This window comes from Phasianus colchicus, chromosome 31 (assembly GCF_987193195.1).
Source record: "Phasianus colchicus chromosome 31, bPhaCol1.hap1.1, whole genome shotgun sequence".
NCBI lineage: Eukaryota > Metazoa > Chordata > Aves > Galliformes > Phasianidae > Phasianus > Phasianus colchicus.
The window spans coordinates 1,072,388-1,090,805 of NC_143466.1; the positions used below are offsets into that span (position 1 = coordinate 1,072,388).

The 18,418-nt window shown below is 53.2% G+C and overlaps 3 protein-coding genes and 1 pseudogene across 5 annotated transcripts in view; 1 reads left to right on the forward strand and 3 right to left on the reverse strand.

Annotated features, from left to right (window-relative positions):
* LOC116241348 (T-cell-interacting, activating receptor on myeloid cells protein 1-like) overlaps nucleotides 1-18,418 on the forward strand; it is a 79,566-nt gene that overhangs the window by 2,601 nt on the left and 58,547 nt on the right. The gene's annotated exons all lie outside the window — the stretch shown is intronic.
* On the reverse strand, nucleotides 929-2,815 carry LOC149914123 (T-cell-interacting, activating receptor on myeloid cells protein 1-like). Of its 2 annotated transcripts, XM_090127903.1 has the most exons (4): nucleotides 2,716-2,815; nucleotides 2,607-2,642; nucleotides 2,211-2,489; nucleotides 929-1,728 (listed from the first exon to the last, which is right to left on the reverse strand). In XM_090127903.1, exons 1-4 carry the CDS (start codon nucleotides 2,813-2,815, stop codon nucleotides 1,433-1,435), a joined length of 711 nt encoding a protein of 236 aa, XP_089984029.1. In that variant the 3' UTR covers nucleotides 929-1,432. The 2 variants fall into 2 exon arrangements, with proteins under 2 accessions (XP_089984029.1, XP_089984028.1); XM_090127902.1 differs by lacking the exon at nucleotides 929-1,728 and having other exon boundaries at nucleotides 1,742-2,489.
* On the reverse strand, nucleotides 4,646-6,759 carry LOC149914124 (T-cell-interacting, activating receptor on myeloid cells protein 1-like). Its single transcript, XM_090127498.1, has 3 exons — nucleotides 5,906-6,759; nucleotides 5,364-5,824; nucleotides 4,646-4,720 (listed from the first exon to the last, which is right to left on the reverse strand). The coding sequence occupies exons 1-3, from the start codon at nucleotides 6,168-6,170 to the stop codon at nucleotides 4,646-4,648; spliced, it is 801 nt and encodes a 266-aa protein (XP_089983624.1). The 5' UTR covers nucleotides 6,171-6,759.
* Nucleotides 10,491-12,919, reverse strand: LOC116241481 (G protein-coupled receptor 42-like; annotated as a pseudogene).

An 18,418-nucleotide genomic window follows, 5' to 3' on the forward strand; every position in this document is an offset into this window, starting at 1 on the left:
CATGGTGCATCTCCATCTCTACAACCCAAACCAGCCCCCATCTCCCCAAGGTTTTGGGGCAGGATTTGTGGTGAGGAGAGAAATTGCTTTTTGGTGACCGTTTGGAAGAGGACAGAGGGGTTGTGGGGTTTGGCAGCAAAGGGTGAAAGAGGAAGTTTGTGTGTGGGAGGGCTGTGTGTGGGAGCAGCAGTGAGGGGAAGGGCAGGAGAGCTGACTTCCCCCTTTTGGTAATGAAAGGGGAACTGCTGGAGAGTTTGTGAGCTCGATGGAGATGACTGAGTCCAGATGGTGGATTTTGTGGGGCTGGGTGGAGATATTTGGACCACACAGTGACCCGGCAGCTGTTTGAAGGAATTTCAGATTCTATGGAGGTTTGGGGGCTCTATAGAAATGTTGGGGTGGATGTAGTGATTGTGTCTGGATGTAGAGCTAAGTGTCAGATGGAGATTTTGGGGCTGGATGGAGGTTTCAGGGTGAATGGAAATTTTGGGGGATGGTTAAAATTTGGGAGGTGGTATGGTGTATTTGGGAGCTGAATTGAGTTATTTTGGGGTGGATGATGATTTTGTGGGCTGAAGGTCTTGGGTTTGATTGAGGTTTTGGAGGGCTGTGTATGGAGGGTTGAGTGGGGTGTAGATATTTGGCCTGGATGAATGATTTGGGGAGCTGTATGGAGATTGGGGTGCTAGATGAGGAATTTGGGGTGAGATGGAGGTTTTGGGCATATGTGGAGATCATTGGGATGAATGGAAGTTTTGGGGCTGAACAGAGATTCTGGGGGTTGATTGGAGGTTTTTTTTTGTGTGGATGGGGATTTTGGTGCAGGATGGAGGTTCCGGGTGTGGAAGAACGACAGAGAGTTGGAGAGATAGATAAGGACTTCTGATCTATTTCCTGAGTCTGAAAAGGAAGAGAGAAATACCAGGAATGATAATCAGATAAATTTATATATCTTTCCAAAGCAAGTGATGAACAAAAGAATTGCTGAGCACCCAAAGACCAATGATAAGAGCAGGACAGAATAGGAGGCAGGGGATTATGAGGGGTCTGTAGGGGATCTAGGGCATCTGTAGGAGATGGAAGAAGAAGAAAAGGACATTATGGGGGATCTTCAGAAGAGGGGAAGATTGGCACAGGTGAGGGGGTTTTAGAGGAATGGTTGGTGATATTTTGGAGTGGATTGGAGGGCATTTGGAGGACTGAAGGCGTGTTAAAGGATTTGAGGGGAGAAAGAAGGACTTTGGGGTAAGAGTTGAGCATTTAGAGATTTGGTGTGAGTGGGAAGTGTTTGGGATGCACCAGTGAGAATTTGGGATTGTTAGATTTGGGGAGATCAACTGATCTAAGAAGAGGACATCAGGGAGTCCCAAGCAGGGAATTTGAGGTCTGTCCCCTTCCACACACCCCAAAAATGAGGCACCTGGAGAGGCCATCAGCACGGTAATTCAGTGCTCACTGTGGTGTAGATAACGGGGGGTTGGTTGGCGGTAGGGGAACTGGGAGTCTGGGAGCACGGGATGGCAGCTGGCATCTCGACGTAAGTCACATCCTCGCTGTCCCTGGGGGGCACCTGGAGATACAGCCCTTTCTCACCAGGGCTTTTATCTCTCCTTGTCCAGAGGCTGCGGGCATCGAGGACGAAGAAGAGGCCCAGGCTGAAGACCAAGACAGCAGCACAGCCCCTCACCACCGCCACCACCAGGTTCCCATGGGACCGCCCCTTGGCTCCTGTGGGGTGCAAGTGTTTGGGTGTTAACATCACAGGGCAGGGATGCAGGGACAGTTCCACCCATGGGTGACACTGGGGGCGTGCAAATGGGGTCTCAGACCCGACTGGGGTTGCAGGTGTGGGTGTCACCTCCAACATCATGCTGTCCCCTAGGGGTGAGGACACAAATGTGTGATCCTTGGGGTTGTAGGATTTTGTACTGGTGCTGGCAGAGGCCAGAGTCCCCCCTGAGTGGGTGAAGGTTTCTGTACCCCACCCACAGTATTCCCAGTGGGATCCTGGTTCAGGATAGGGTCCGAGCATTCAGCTGTGTGCAGGAGGAATGTGCCACCATGACCCCCATTCCAGCGGTGGGTGGTGACATCAGTCCCCATTGCCACATGTTCCCTGGGCTCAGGGAAATGCTGAGTTGGGGGAAGCTGCGGTTTGCGTGCAGGGAGGAGAAGACACCAGGGCCAGCTGGTATCCATAGTGCCCTCACCTGTCAGCACCAGCTCCACGGGCTCACTCCTATTTGATGTCCACAGTGGCTCTGACACCTGGTACCGACACTGATACGTCCCTGCATCTTCCAGGTTTGTGACAGCAAAGGAGAACTCAGCTGTATCCTGCTCCTTGTCTTTTTGCTTGTCAGATCTGAGAGTTCCATTCAACCAGAGCTGGACCCAGGCACGCATTCGGGGCAGGTGGCAGCGCAGGGTGACAGTGTCCCCCAGGGACACCCCCTGGCTGGGGTGCAGCGACAGGGAGGGTCGGGGCACTAGGACAGGGGACAGCAGTCAGCCTTGTCCCTGCACACCCTCCTGTGCCCCTCTGATGGCACCCTGAACACACTCCCCTCCCACTCTCACCATTCTTCCTCTGTCCCCATACTCACGTTCCTGTGCTCTGCTCGCTGCCACCAGCCACCAACCTGCAAGGGACACGGTCCTGGTCAGATACCTGGCCACCAACCCCCGTGGCACCACGTCCCCATTGTCACTCACCCAGGATGAGGGCCAGCACCATTGGTTCCATGAGGCAGGAGCAGCTCTGGGACCGAGAGACTGCAGTGGGGTCAGGAAGTGGCCGGAGAGGCAATCTCATTTCCCCTTGGGGACAGGATGCCATGATGTCACCACCTCGTGACAAATTTCCCCCATTTGTGGTGACAATGCTTTGTCCTCAATTGGCTGACACACCCAGGGCATTGCACACAGACCCTGTTTGTGTGTCCCACGCAGGCGATCACCCCTCAAGTGTCACTGACTGTCCCCAAAGTTCTGTCAGCACGTGCCTCGTGTGGTGTCCCCCATGGGATGCGAAACACAGCACACGTGGCTTCAGTGGGGCATCGGGATCTGCACCCTTTGGGTCCCACTTTTGGTACCACAAGGACTGCAGTGCTGTCAGCTGCCAGCAGCTCAGCACCACACAGCCCTTCACTCACTGACCCCACTCTTGGTGCACTGTGTGAGAATCAACCAAGAGAGTGCAAAACTCATGGGTTGCAATAGAAAACAATTTACTAGGGCAGAAAAGGAAGAGAGAAATCATAGTAATGGCAATATGCATGGTACACAGGCCGGTTTGGCCTGGTTCTGTCACTGGTGTTGTGGGGGGAGCCATGAACCCATGCCCTGGGAAAGGGGAAAGGGAATAATGGGGAAAAGGTTGGGAGATGGAACAGTAGCAACAATCTCAGGAGAAGAGGTAATTTACTAACAGAAAAGATAGCAGTATGCAATGTAACACATTTGCAGTACAGTGTAATACAATATAACTGAAATTGAAGCTAATACATCAAATAGAATGGGAGTGTGTCCAAAACCAAAGGCCTTACTCTAATGCTGAAGTCGAGATGACTAGGGAGCACACATGTTGCTGGGAGGAGCAGAAAGGGAAAAGAGAGGGCAGCTCATGAACTGCCAACAGTTCTTTCTTTCTCTGAATGGACAACGGATAACAGAACAGCACAAAGTCCTCTGGGGTGCGTGGTGTGCAGTTCTTCTTCTCTTTGGAGAACCAGGTGTCTGGAACTATCCACGATCCATGGAACTGGAGCATTAGCTCTTTCACTCTCAGTGTGCCACATGAAGTTATGATGCGGAATGCCAGTAACCAAAAATCATAAACCCATGACAGGTGATTATATTTACAGATTTACAAAACAAGCGATGCTCAGCGCAGCTGCTCACCACCCTCCAACCAGTGCTAAAACTTGGGAGAGATTTTGTGTGCCAGTGGGTGAGAAGGGATTTGAGGATGATAAAGAAGGATTTGGGGGTTAGAGTTGATCCTTGAGGGATTTGTTGGGATTGGGAATGATATGGGCCTCACTGGAAAGGATTTGGGGATGTTAGATTTGGGGCATTTGGGATTCTGGTGGGTAAGACTGGGTAACAGGGAGGGTGGGCTTGGGAGTCGAAGGTGTCTCAGTTCTGGGGACATAAGTAGGGTGTTGGAGTGTCTCATTATGGTTTGAGGGTCCCAGTGAGTTCTGAGGGGCATTTGGGGCTTGAGAATCCAGGGAGGCTTAGATCTGAGGATAGGTGGAGATTCGGGGTCTTCATGGAGAGTTTGGAGGTGAAGGGAGATTTTGTGTTTGGGGTCTGGATGGCTATTTGGGGATGCACGAAGTATTAGTGGTCTGGATGGAGGTTGTGGAGCTGGATAGAGAATCTGGGAGTGAATGGAGATTTCTGTGTGGCTGGAAATTTCTGGGGGATGGAGATTTTGGGAAGTGGGTGGAGATTTTGTGGGTGGAGGAGACTTTTGGGGGCTGGATGTAGATACTGGGGTGGTGAGGGTGTTTTGGAGCTGAACAGTGTTTAGGGACTGGATGGAGACTTTTTGAGACGGACTGAAGATTTGACTGCTGACTAGGAGGAGGCTCCTCTGCATTCAGTTCTTGAGCTTGTAATCACGTCCTTCTGCTTATATCTGCTCAAGTGATGAGAAAGGCTGTTCTGAAAATGTAGAAAGGCATTTGTCATCATTCACTGACTGCTCCTAGAGGGATGGGGGAGAAGATGAGAGGACAAATAATCTGGAACTCAGAGGTTGAGAGAAAAACCTGTTTAATAAGACAGTCAAGGAAGAGAGAAAGAACAGAGATGGTAATGGTCTATGAAGGAATCTATAGGAGATGTACGTTGGACAGAATGGGAGTCAGGGGGCTTGAAGGTGATCTGTAGGAGAGGGGTGAATTGGGACAGATGTGGGGATCCCACAGCGCTGATGTTGGATATGGGGTAGATCCAGAAGGATTTGTGTGTATGAAAGAGTGCTAAGGGATTTGAGGGCAAAGAAAGGGTACTGTTGTTAGAGATGAGCATTTGGGGATTTGGTGGGATTGGGAAGCATTTGGGGGCACTGGTGGGGACTTGAAGGTGTTGGGTTTGAAAAGATCTGGGAATCATTGAGAGGGGAAGAGAGCATCAGGGAGCCCAAAATAAGGAATGTGTATCTAACCCACACAGTGCACCCCAAAGATGAGACACCTTGTGGAGAGGCATACATGGGGTCTTCCAGCACCCACGTCAGCACCCGGACTCTCATCTCTCTGAATCCAGAGGCTGTGGGCATCGATGACAAAGAAGATGCCAAGGGCAAAAACGAGGACAGCAGCACAGCCCCTCACCACTGCAATCACCAGGTTCCCATGGGACACCAACTCAGCACCTGAGGGGTGAAGGTATTTGGGTGCCTTCATCCTCAGCATCACCTCGATGGGGAAGGGATGTGATGATACTGCCACCTGTGGGTGACACTGGAGGCACCCAAATGGGGGCTGGGACCTAGCTGGGGGTGCAGGTGTGGGTGCCACCTCCAGTCTCACGCTGTCCCCAAGAGGTGAGGGCACAAAGAGGTAGGCTTTGGGGTGGTAGGAGCACCTGTAGCTGCCATTGTCAGCTGTGGTCACCGCAAGAAGGATGAAGGTGGCTGTGCCTTCATCACTGGGGTCCTGGTTCTGGAGAGGGGCTGAGTGCCCATCCTTGTGCAGGAAGATGATGCCCCCATATCCCTGGTTCCAGCAGCGGATGGTGACATTGGTCCCCACTGCCACGCTTTTGTCAGGGCTCATGGAAATGTTAGGTGGGGAATATTGACTATCTGGATGCAGAGGGAGAACAGAGACAGGACATGGCCCTGTGGAGAATGCCGAGGGCCATCTGCTTTCCCCATAACCCTCACCTGTCACCACCAACTCGATGGGGACACTCTTCTCTGATCTTCCTGGTGGCTCCAAAACCCGGTTTTGGCACCAATCCTTCATTGCATCTTCCAGCTTTATGCAAACCAAGGAGAACTCAGCCATGACCTGATGCTTGTCCACGTCCTTGTAGGATCTCAGAAGTCCATCCTGGTAAAGCTCAACCCTGGCAGATGGCTGTTTCCCATAGGACACCAACTCAGCACCTGAGGGGTGAAGGTATTTGGGTGCCTTCATCCTCAGCATCACCGCGATGGGGAAGGGATGTGATGATACTGCCACCTGTGGGTGACACTGGGGGCACCCAAATGGGGGCTGGTACCTAGCTGGGGGTGAAGGTGTGGGTGCCACCTCCAGTCTCACGCTGTCCCCAAGAGGTGAGGGCACAAAGACGTAGGCCTTGGGGTGGTAGGAGCACCAGCTTGAATCTCCCCTGCTTTAGCTTGACACCATTCCCTCTGGTCCTATCACTAATGACACGAGAGAAGAGGCCGACCTCCAGCTCACTACAACCTCCCTTCGGGAAGTTATAGAGAGCAATGAGGTCTCACCTGAGCCTCCTCTTCTCCAGGCTGAACATTCCCAGCTCCTTCAGCCTTTCCTCATAAGGCCTGTGTTCCACACCCCTCACCAGCTTTGTTGCCCTCCTCTGAACACGTTCCAGGGCCTCGATGTCTGTGTTGCAGTGAGGGGCCCAGAACTGGACACAGTACTCGAGGTGCGGCCTCACCAGAGCTGAGTACAGGGGAACCATCACCTCTCTGCTCCTGCTGGCAACACTTTCTGATGCAAGCCAGGATGCCATTGGCCTTCTTGGCCACCTGGGCACACTGTTGGCTCATGTTCAGCCGAGCATCAATCAACACCCCCAGGTCCATTTCCTCTATGCAGTCCTCCAGCCACTCCGCCCCAAGCCTGTAGCGTTGCCTGGGGTTGTTGTAGCCGAAGTGTAGGACCCGGCATTTGGTCTCGTTGAACCTCATCCCGTTGGCCTCAGCCCAGCCCTCCAGCCTGTCCAGATCCCTCTGTATGGTCTCGCCACCCCCAGGCAGATCCACACTTCCAGCCAATTTGGTGTCATCTGCGAATTTACTGAGGGTGCACTCGATGCCCTCATCCAGGTCATCAATAAAGATCTCGAAGAGGACAGGCCCCAGCACCGACCCCTGGGGAACACCACTCGTGACCGGTCGCCAGCTGGATTTAACTCCTTTCACCACCACTCTCTGGGCCCGGCCAGCTCCTTACCCAGCCAAGAGTGTACCTGTCCAAGCCATGGACTGCCAGCTTCTGCAGGAGAATACTGTGGGAGACAGTGTCATAGGCCTCGCTGAAGTCTAGATAGACCACATCAACAGCTTTTCCCTTATCCACCAGGCGGGTCACTAGATCATAGGAGATCAGGTTGGTCAAGCAGGACCTGCCCTTCATGAACCCATGCTGGCTAGGCCTGGTCCCCCGGTTGTCCCGCACTTGCCGCGTGATCTCCCTCAAGACAATCTCTTCCATAACCTTCCCTGGCACCGAGGTCAGGCTAACAGGCCTGTAGTTCTCCGGATCCTCCTTACGACCTTTCTAGTAAATGGGAGTCACATTGGTAAGCCTCCAGTCTTCTGGGACCTCACCAGTCAAGAAGGAGCGCTGATAGGAGATGGAAAGCGGCTCGGCTCTCACCTCCGCCAGTTCCCTCAGCACTCTGGGGTGGATCTCATCTGGCCCCATGGACTTGTGGCAGTCCAGTTGGAGTAGTAGGTCTCTGACTGTTTCTTCCAGAATCACAGGGGGGTTAGTCTGCTCCCCAGCCCAGACTACCAGGTCTGAGAGAGGAGTACCCTGAGAATATCTGGTCTACCTTTTAAAGGCAGACGTAAAGAAGGCATTCAGAACCTCCGCCTTTTCCTTATCCTCAGCGGTCACATTCCCAGCCTCATCCAGCAAAGAGGGGATATTCTCCTTTGTCCTCCTCTTACTGTTAATGTATTTATAAAAGAGTTTCTTAGTCCTTTTCACCCCAGCGGCCAGGTTAAATTCAAGCTGGGGTTTTGCCTTTCTGATTTCACCTCTACACATCCTAACGACTTCCTTGTATTCATTCTGAGTTGCCTGTCCCTCTTTCCACAGGCAGTACATTCTCTTTTTCTCCCGGAGCCTCAAGAATAGCTCCCGATTCATCCACGCCGGTCTTCTTCCCCGTCAGCTCATTTTGCAGCTCAGGGGGACTGCCTGCTCCTGCGCCCTTAAGACTTCCTTCTTGAAGAGCAACCGGCTCTCTTGGACCCCTTTACTCGCTAAGACTGAATGCCAGGGGACTCCCCCTATTAGGCTCTTGAACACTTCAAAGTCCGCCCTCCGGAAGTCCAAGGTAGCAGTTTTACTATTCCCCCTCCAGCCTCCACCATGAATTTAGAAATCTATCACTTCATGGTCACTCTGTCCAAGACAGCCTCCAACCTCCACATCTCCCACCAGACCTTCCCTGTTTGTGAACAGCAGGTCTAGCGGGGCAGTTCCTCTCGTGGGCTCTCTGACCAGCTGCATCAGGAAGTTATCCTCTCTGCATTCCAGAAACCTCCTAGACTGCTTCTTCTGTGCTGTGCTGTACTCCCAGCATATGTCAGGGAAGTTGAAGTCCCCCATGAGGACAAGGGCTGGCGACCGTGCAGCTCGTGCCAGCTGCTTATAGAATAGCTCGTCTGTCTCTTCATCCTGGTTTGGAGGTTTCTAACAGACGCCCACCAGGATGTCTGCCTTGTCAGCCCTTCCTCTGATCTTTACCCATAGGGATTCAACGTTATCGTCCCCAGTCACAATCTCAGTAGCATAAAAGCAATCCCTAATGCAGAGAGCCACACTGCCACCCCTCCTTCCTTGCCTATCCTTCCTGAAGAGTCTGTAGCCATCCATTGCAGCGCTCCAGTCATGGGAGCAATCCCACCACGTTTCCGTTATGGCAACTAGGTCATAGTTTGCCTGCTGCACAATGGCTTCCAACTCTTCTTGCTTGCTGCCCATGCTGCGTGCATTAGTGTAGACGCACCTCAGCTGAGCCCCTCGCCTCTCACCTAATCCCAATACCACTTCCCCAGGCTGATCTCTAGTAGGCCTGGCTTTATCCCCTGCCCCCTTCCTATCTAGTTTACAGCCCTCTCTACAAGTCTTGTCAGCTCCTGGGCAAGTATCTGTTTTCCTTTGGAGACAGGCAATTCCCATCAGCACACCTCAGTCCAAGTGCCGAGTAGACCGCCCCGTGATCAAAGAATCCAAAATTTTTGCGCTTGCACCTCAGCAAATGCTCTCAGCCATGCATTTATAAGATGGCTTTTCCTGGTCATCTCAGTGTTTGTCCCTGCCACCAAGGGAATACTGGTAAAAACTACTTGTATGCCCGCTCCACCAACTAACTTCCCCAGTCTCCTAAAATCATTTTTTATAATCCTCAGGCGTCTATCAGCGATCCCATCGCTGCCGGCCTGAACTATCAATAAAGGGCAATAATCAGAGGGGCGGATAAGGCTGGGGAGTTTTCTGGAAATATCCCTGAGCCGGGCCGCAGGAAGGCAGCACACCTCCCTGTGGGTAGGGTCAGGCCGACATATTGGACCCTCTGTTCCTCTCAGAAGAGAGTCGCCGACAACTAGCACCCTCCTTTCTTTCTTGGAGGAGGCAGTCTTCAAACGTGGAGCTGACCGCCTCACCTTGGGCAAGCTTGGCGGCAGTGCTCCCACGTCATCATCACTCACCACTCCCTCTGGTTTCAGGGCTTCATACCTGTTACTGAGAGGGACCAGGGAACCGAGGGAGGTCGGGATGGGGGTTGCCTGCGACGCTGGGCTGAGACCTGCTGCCATTCCTCCTCTCCTCTCAAGCTGTCTCTCCCTGTTTGACTATGGAGAGAGAGAGGGTCCATTACTCCCTCAGTCTGGGAAGTGCAATCTCTGCGCCTTTCTCGCACAGAGTCACTCCACCAGTCAATCTCCCGCTCGCACTCTCTGATGGTCCGCAGTCTATCTACCTCCTGCCTGAGCTCCACCACCAGGTTGAGCAGCTCGGCCAGCTGCTCACACTGCACGCAAGTGGCATCCTTCCCATCCTCCCCCGGCAGCAGCAGGCTGAGGCACTCCCGGCAGCCAGAGACCTGAACATTACTGAGCAGACCCTCTGTCTGCGTTGCCACAGTCTTTGCGTGGGAAGCACGTTTCCTGGTGAGCACATGTTTGAAATGGTGGCGTCAGGGCCTGTCAACAGGAGAGCAAGTCAGCTGAAAAAAAGACAGGAGCACTCACCCATGCTGACACAAGACCTCCACTCCCACTGCTGCCTTACTGAACGGGCAGTGCAGGCGGCCCTCACACACTGACTCCCTAGTCCATCCTGGTAAAGCTCAACCCATGCAGCCGGCTTCGGCAGGTGGCACCTCAGGGTGACAGTGTCCCCAAGGGACCCCCCTGGCTGGGGTGCAGAGACAGGGAGGGTCGGGGCACGAGGACAGGGGACAGCAGTCAGCCTTGTCCCTGCACACCCTCCTGTGCCCTCTGATGGCCCCCTGACCACGCTCCCCTCCCTCTCTCACCATAAACCCCCTATCACCACACTCATGTTGCCGGGCCCTGCTCGCTGCCACCAGCCACCAACCTGCAAGGGACACGGTCCTGATCGCACATAAGGCCACCAACCCCCGTGGCACCACGTCCCCATTGTCACTCACCCAGGATGAGGGCCAGCACCATTGGTGCCATGAGACAGGAACAGCTTTGGGACTGCAGTGGGGGCAGGAAGCAGCCTCAGAGCCACTGTCACTTCCTCTTCTGGACGTTTCTCTGTTGCATCACCTCCTGATGTGGGATTTGTGGCCCCCAAGAGTTGGTGGTACTGAGGGCACCCAATGGCTGACACACAGAGCCGTGCACACATGCCCCAGTTGTAGTGTCCCACACAGGCTGTCACCCCTCCATATCTCACGCTGTCCCCAAAGGCCTGCCAGTTTGAAGCCCTCTCAGGGAAACAAGCCAGCTCCTGGTCTGAGATCCGCTTCTCCCTTTCAGACAGGTGGGATCCACCTGCAACCATCAGCACAGCACAGAGTACAGCGCCCTCTGGTCAGAAAAAGAAGAAACAAAACTTCTGCTGTGGCACCAACCATTCAGCCACATATTTATCATATGTGTTTCCCTGACCTCTCAGTATCCTTCACAGCTACTGAGCGGACAGAGGAGAACGCCACATGTGCTCCCACTCCATCCAGTGAGCAACCCAGTGCCTTTGCAGGGCCCTCAAGCTTCTCTTGGTGACTGCATCACTGCCAGCTTGAGCCATCAGTGAGGGAGAACAACCAGGGGGGTGAACCAGAGCAGGGAGTCTCCTGCTGATGTCCTGAGCTGGCAACAAGAAAGGCAGCACACTTTCCCTACAGGTAGGGTCTGGCCACTGAGTCAGAGCCTTTTTTCCCATCAGAAGGAGTCCCCTGTGACAGACACCTTTCTTTCCTTCTGTCTGAAGGCAGTCTGGAGGCGTGCAGCTGATCGCCTTGCCCTTGGCAAGGACCTGAGTGCAGGCTCAGGCACTCCCTCCTGTGGAAGACCTGCATGGATGAGTTTTGGGGTGGGCACTCGCCCGGGAACCTGCATTCTTTTTGGGAAGAACTTTCAGCCTCCTGGAGACCACGGCCAGATGTGTTGTCTGGGAGACAGCTGATGGGTGAACTGATCTCTGGAGTGTAGAGGGATGCTCTTTCCTCCTGCTCAGCCCTGCCCATACGAGGTACTGAGGGCACTGGGGATATTGGAGTCACTGGAGGAACTGGGGACATTGCTGGATATTGAGGGCATTGCAGACATGGGGACACTGAAGCAATTGGGAGCACTGGGCGTAAAGCAACATTGGGTCAGATCCATTAGTCCACATTGACCCCAATCCCAGTGGACATTGGGGAAAACATTACGTCACACTCAGGGTTCTGCATTGACCACACTGATCTATGTGACCTCATTGACCACACTGACCACATCCACGAGTCTTTATTGACTCTAACCCAGTAGGACAACCCAACAGCGACCAAGTGTTGATTGATCCACAAACACCGGACGCATCCACGGAACCACTCTTACCACAAAAACAACACACCTGTCCCCATTTCTGACCTCCCACCCCATTAAACCCACTCCAATCACAACAACCTTATTTACCCCAGAACCTCCTCCTGGTTGGGGCTCACTCTCCCCCACTCCCCCCCTCACTCCCCCACCCACACCAACCCCTAAACTCACGGATTGTGCCACAAACTGCCCCCACCACCCCTCTGACCGCCCTCCGCACAGCACTGGAGGAGAAATAGAAGATGAAGGGGTCGAGCGCGGGGCTGAGGGTGGTGAGGAGCACAGCGTAGGTCCTCCATGTGGGGCTGCGCTGCTGCACAAAGCCCACCACATGCGAGAGGTTGTAGGGACCAAAGCAGATGACAAAGTTGACCGTGGTGGCCACGGCCAGCCCCACAGTGCGGTACTTCTTCTGCAGTGGGATGTGGGGTCGAGTGAGGAGGGCACGGATGATGTGGACATAGCAGAACATGGTGATGGCAAAGGGGAGGAGGAAGAGGACGAGGAAGAGTACAAGGCGCAGCGGGAGAACAAAGCGCAGCTGGGTTGGGGAGAAGTCATCGTAGCAGTGGTAGACCATGTGGGGTTGAGTCTCAGAGGCGTTCTGAGAGTTCCATGAGGTGGTGGTGGGGATGTGGGGAGTTTTTGGGGTTGTGCAGGCAGAGAATTGGAGGGTGGAGATGTTGAGGTTGGTCTTGGGGCTGGAGATGCTGTAGATGTTGAGACTGGGGATCTTGGAGCCTCTGGGAGTGGTGATGTCAGCAGTGGAGGTGTTGGGGACACTGGTGTCAATGACATTAGGTTATGTTTACCAGGTTCCCCAAGGTGGAACCCACTGATCTCAAAACAATGGGATTTATTCATCTCCAGCCCTGTGGGGTCAATGCCATTGCTGTTGTCCATCCTTGATCCCCCGGTCTCAATCCCAGTGCACCCAAATCTACCCCCTAAGATAGGGTACAGTACTTGAGGGCAAGGGGACATTTTGGGGGAGGAAAAACTGGGAGGGTGCTCTTCTGTTCGAGCTCCCCAAGGTTGTGTAATTTGGGGATCAGCAGGGCAATCATCTGGGGGGGGGGAGTCATATGGGGCTGTAGTGACATTGGAGGAAATTCAGCATTTCCTTAATGACCACAGACGTCTGCTGTGCTGTGGGAGGAAGTTTCAAATTCGAAGTAAATGTACTAAAATGGAGGTTCAGAGATGTGGGGCACAAATTGGAGTCCTGCTGCATAGATCACCCATAGATTTGGAGATGCACACCCTCATATGCACTCCAAAACCCCATCTCATTGCTCACCCCACAGATTTGGAGAGCCCACATCCTCCTACAGACATTCTGAACCCTTACCCATGCATTTCCCTATAGATGTGGGGTCGCGCAATCCCACAGCATAACCCCATGGGCCTACAACTCCAGTCCGTGCCTGGGCTGCACTGAATGCCTGGGTGAGCAACACAGATGGGGGTAGCTCCAAAAAAAATACCTCTGATTTATTGTCATGGGAATGAGCACTGCTGCAGTGAGCACAGTGACACAGTCTGACAGAAAGCCTTCTCAGCAACAAAACCCCATTTCTCCGCACAGCTCCACCAGAGGTGGTGCATTTCCATCAGTGATGAACAAGGGCTGCATGTCACTCTTGTACCCACACCCCGCAGGTGGCACGGAGCAGATGGACAGGAACCTGGTGGTGGCAGTGGTGCGGGGCTGTGCTGCTGCCTTTGTCTTCATCCACGTCTTCATTGTGGTCTTCCTCTGCACTGCCCACAGACGCTGGATGTGGAGAGATGAGAGCCATGGTGGGGAATGGATTGCATTTCTTCCATCTCTTTATGGATCCCCCTATTGTCTTCAGCCTCCCCTTTGATCCCCTATACACACCCCAAATGTCCCTCGGTGCCCCCCACAGCACTCACATTTGTCCCCTCCAATGTTTGATGCAGATGCAACCCCAGAAGGCCAGAGGCCGTGTAGCTCCGGGTCAGTGTCTGTGTCAGCCAACCTCAAATTCCAATCCGTCCCTTGAGACCCCACACCCAACTCGGGAACCCCAGTCCCTGCCCATGGGGAACTCGCAAGACCCCCAGCCCCATATGTCTTGTCCCAAAATTAAGTTAATCCCCAAATCCAGTCTATGGAAGCATCCAATCTGAACCAGGGAGCTCCCCAAGATCCACATTTAAATTCCCAGACACCCTGGTGCTTACCAAGCCGCCAGACCCCACGCACACCCTCAAATTGAGTAATGAAGCCCAAAACACTCCCACAGTCTCCAGTGTCTGGCCCCTGGAGACCCCAAATCTCAGCCCCAAACTCACCCTCTTGGACACTCCCCCTGCATACTGACAACACGGATGTTCCCCCCAAGAAAACTGGGGACCCCCATAGTGACATTGCACTGTCCCCCTCTGTCCCCAGGTGCTGTGCAGTGACAGCGACTGTCTGACCTACATTGAGCTGCAAGCTGAGTCCCCCAGCAGTCGGCACCATGGTTCTCCTGCTGCCCCCCAAACCTCCACTATCTACGCTGATGTGCGTATTGGGGACCCCACAGATGTCCCCCATATGTGTGGTCAAGCACATGGATGTTGTGTGCACAGATGCATTAAACTGTGCACACTGCTGGTGTGCTGTGTGTGCTTACAGTCACGTGTACACTACATGCATGTACCACTGCATGTGTTCATGTGAATTACATGTGTGTACAGTGTCACATGTGCTCAATATATCAACAGGGAAGGGAAGGGAAGGGAAGGGAAGGGAAGGGAAGGGAAGGGAAGGGAAGGGAAGGGAAGGGAAGGGAAGGGAAGGGAAGGGAAGGGAAGGGAAGGGAAGGGAAGGGAAGGGAAGGGAAGGGAAGGGAAGGGAAGGGAAGGGAAGGGAAGGGAAGGGAAGGGAAGGGAAGGGAAGGGAAGGGAAGGGAAGGGAGACTTCTGTTCATGACATGGAGGAGCTAGGCCCTTCCCACCTTAACCTTCCTCCTCAGGAAGTCATCAGGCAGGAGAGATGGAGGATTTACTTGATTGAGATAAGGAGAAAACTGTTTTACTCAAAATGGTAAAGGAATGTGATATAACACAGTATAAAAGGAATCAAGAGGAATATATCACACCAAAGGGAAAGGGAAAATATCTCCTAACTGTGTGGTGAGTTTGGGCAGAGCAGAAAGCGAAGGAACGTCCTCCACTCACCATCTCACTGCCTTCCTGGAAACCACGTGGGAAGAAGGCTGGTAATTATTTCTCATTGTGAATTTCTTGCCTTACAAGGGGGGCAGAACGAACCTGTTCCCACTGATGTTACACCGAGTTGAGCAACCTGTTTTGCTGCCTTATCTTCAACAACAGGACATCTATTCAACTTTCTTATCTTCACTTGGCAACAAGTTTTGCAGCCTCCGCATTTCGTTCTTCAGCTTCCCTTGACGCAAACCTGCTGTTCTTCTGCTTGTATCTGCTCCAGGTCTGCAAAGGGTTCTTCTCACAGAGTGGAAAAGCTGATGGATCTGGTTGAAAGGTAATGAGATGGTAATCATGTATTAATTGCAAACGAGTACAAAAACTGTGCACTCTCTGCAAGCATATCGACCCCTCATGCAGATGGTTCTGCCAGCTGTGCGATGCTCTCTCTGCACCCAAGCACACCTTTGCCTCAACTTCCAGTTCAGCTTGCAAACTGCTTATCACCGCTCTCAGTGACTCAGTTCCTCATCCAGTTTGGTGCACAACACATCTATCTTCCTGCACTGCTCTCACTGCAGCACCTCCTACTCCACAAACAATGGCCTCGCCTTTACCAGGTCTCCGTCAGTGTCCTTTTGACATGTCCTGTATCCTCTCTGCACTCTTGATCAGGCTGAGCTCGTGTAGACATGAGCAGCTGCCAGGGAACTCAGACACGGTCCAAACAAGAATCCTTCCTTCTCAACTCAGATGATAGCCCTTCTGGATTCCTCTTGCTCTTTATTCAGGGCATTCTGCCCATGATGCCAAGTAAAATGTCCCGTCCCACTCGGTGAGTTGTGGGAAAGGTGAATCTTTGGAACCTCCCAGATATGGCACTGCTCTGTGAACCCAACTGTCCCTTTCTTCCACCTGGTTGGTGGAACTGCTATTGCCAGAGTTGATCAGCCAATTCCTCCACCACTTGCCCCTCTCCAAATTTCCAGGTTCTTACTGTCTGTGAGTTGCCATACGATGATGGTGAGTTGCCAATCAAACTTCCTCCACATTGGACACTGTCTGGATGTTGGGAGAACTGGTCATTGTTCAGGTCCCCATTCCATACCTCCTCCAGCACAGCTCATTCCCTCCCACACTGGATACCCCTTTCCATGCTGCCCACTTCCCTGGCTGACATGTGGCATCGTCCCTGTCAGGACAACTCTCCTTCACAGCTGACAGCAGTTGTGTCCAGAGAGGGAGAGCACTGTCATGTTTTCCATGACTTTGTCAGTGCCCCCTTCCCCAGAGAGGGATCCCAGCTGCCTGGCTTCCATGCCCACTAAATCCAGGCTGTGGGCCCCGTTATCCCAGCATGGCAGCAGCCAGGTGATGCTGTGCTCGCCTGGACAATGGCTGAAATCACCTAAAGAGGGTCAAGGTGGCCGAGCCCCCAATACTGGGGTTCCTGTGCTGGATTGGAGCTGAGTCCCTGTCCTGATGCAGGAAAGTGGTGCTTCGAAAACCCTGGTTCCAGCACCGGATGGTGATGTTTGTCCCGACCTCCACATGTTCCTCAGGGAAATGCTGCATGGAAGGTATTTGGATCTATGTATAAAGTGACGGCAGTGCTGGGACACGGCCCCACAGCACTATACCTCCTTTTTTGTACATTTACTCCTATTCTGGGACTCCCCGCCACCACACAGCTGACGTTTGCTGTTCAGGAAACACCAAACTTCCTCCAATGTCACCGCTGCCCTATAGGACACCTCCCTGAGGTCACTGCTCCTCTGTGCCCACCCCAAAGATCTATCGGGTGTTCCACAAAATATGCACCTCCCCCCCCCCCTTTTGTTTTTACTCCCCCCCAGAATGTGCCCTCACCCTCAAGTAGTGTCCCTTACCCTAGATGGTGTCCCCACCCCATCACAAAGGACAAAGGGCCTCTGCAGGGGTGGCCCCCAAATGCGGCCCCACCCTTGCCCACATAATCTATGGGGCGGGACCCAGCTCCCCACAGACACTGAGGTGAACAGAGGAGGTGAGCACACGTGGGGGTCCTGGTGGGCTGAGGGATGTGGGCTGTAATGGGGCAATGGGGAAAAATGGAGAGTCACGGGAGGGATATGGGGTCAGGGGACTATATGGCAGGATGTGGGGTTGTGGTTGTATGGGTTGGGCATACAAGATCACGGTGCTATATATCTTGATACAAGGCCACCAGGCTGGATATGGGGCAACCAGACAGGATATAGAGCTGTGGTGAGGGCTGTGGGGTCATAGGTCTATGGGGCAGGACATGGATTTGTGGAGTACAGGGAGGGTTTTGGAGAGGCATCCAGCTGCACGCTTAAAGACTGCCTCCTCCAGAAAAGAAAGGAGGGTAATAGTCATAGGAGACTCCCTTCTAGGAGGAACTGAAGGCCCAATATGTCGGCCTGCCCCCACCCGCAGGGAGGTGTGCTGCCTCCCTGGGGCCCGGGTCAGGGATATTTCTAGGAAACTTCCTAGTTTGATCCGCTCCTCTGATTATTATCCCTTATTGATAGTCCAGGCTGGCAGTGATGAGGTCACTGACGGAAGCCTGAGGACTACGAAAAATGACTTCAGGAGACTGGGGAGGTTAGTTGAAGGAGCAGGCGTACAGGTAGTATTTGCCTGTATTCCTACAGTGGCAGGGAAGGATTCTGAGACGTCCAGAAGAACACACCTTACAAACATGTGGCTGAAAGGCTGGTGCAAAAGCAAGAATTTTGGGTTCTTTGATCATGGGGAGGTCTACTTGGCACCTGGCCTGGGTTCGGCTGATGGGTCTCACCTGTCTCGAAGGGGGAAACGGATCCTTGCCCAAGAGCTGGCAGGACTTGTAGAGAGGGCTTTGAACTAGATAGGAAGCGGGTAGGGGATAAAACCAGGCCTGCTAGAGATGAGCCTGGGGGAGCGGCACTGGGATTAGGGACGAGGCGAGGGGCTCGGCTGAAGTGCTTCTACACCAATGCACGCAGCATGGGCAACAAACAAGAAGAGTTGGAAGCCATGGTGCGGCAGACAAGCTATGACCTAGTTGCCATTACGGAAACATGGTGGGACTGCTCCCATGACTGGAGTGCTGCAATGGATGGCTACAAGCTCTTCAGAAAGGATAGGCAAGGAAGAAGGGGTGGTGGTGTGGCTCTGTATGTTAGAGAGTGCTTTGATGTTACTGAGCTTGTGGCTGGGGATGATAAGGTTGAA

What these genes read in the sequence shown, in the direction of transcription:
- LOC149914123 (XM_090127902.1), bottom strand. Translation starts at nt 2,815, where the DNA reads ATGAGATTGCCTCTCCGGCCACTTCCTGACCCCACTGCAGTCTCTCGG. An exon ending in GGTGCTGGCCCTCATCCTGG is followed by an intron (nt 2,643 to 2,715) that starts GTGAGTGACAAT and finishes TGTCCCTTGCAG; the next exon opens with GTTGGTGGCTGGTGGCAGCG. An exon ending in AGCGAGCAGAGCACAGGAAC is followed by an intron (nt 2,490 to 2,606) that starts GTGAGTATGGGG and finishes CCCCTGTCCTAG; the next exon opens with TGCCCCGACCCTCCCTGTCG.
- LOC149914124 (XM_090127498.1), bottom strand. Translation starts at nt 6,170, where the DNA reads ATGCTGAGGATGAAGGCACCCAAATACCTTCACCCCTCAGGTGCTGAG. An exon ending in CATCGAGTTGGTGGTGACAG is followed by an intron (nt 5,825 to 5,905) that starts GTGAGGGTTATG and finishes CTCTGCATCCAG; the next exon opens with ATAGTCAATATTCCCCACCT. An exon ending in TGGTGTCCCATGGGAACCTG is followed by an intron (nt 4,721 to 5,363) that starts GTGATTGCAGTG and finishes CCATCCCTCTAG; the next exon opens with GAGCAGTCAGTGAATGATGA.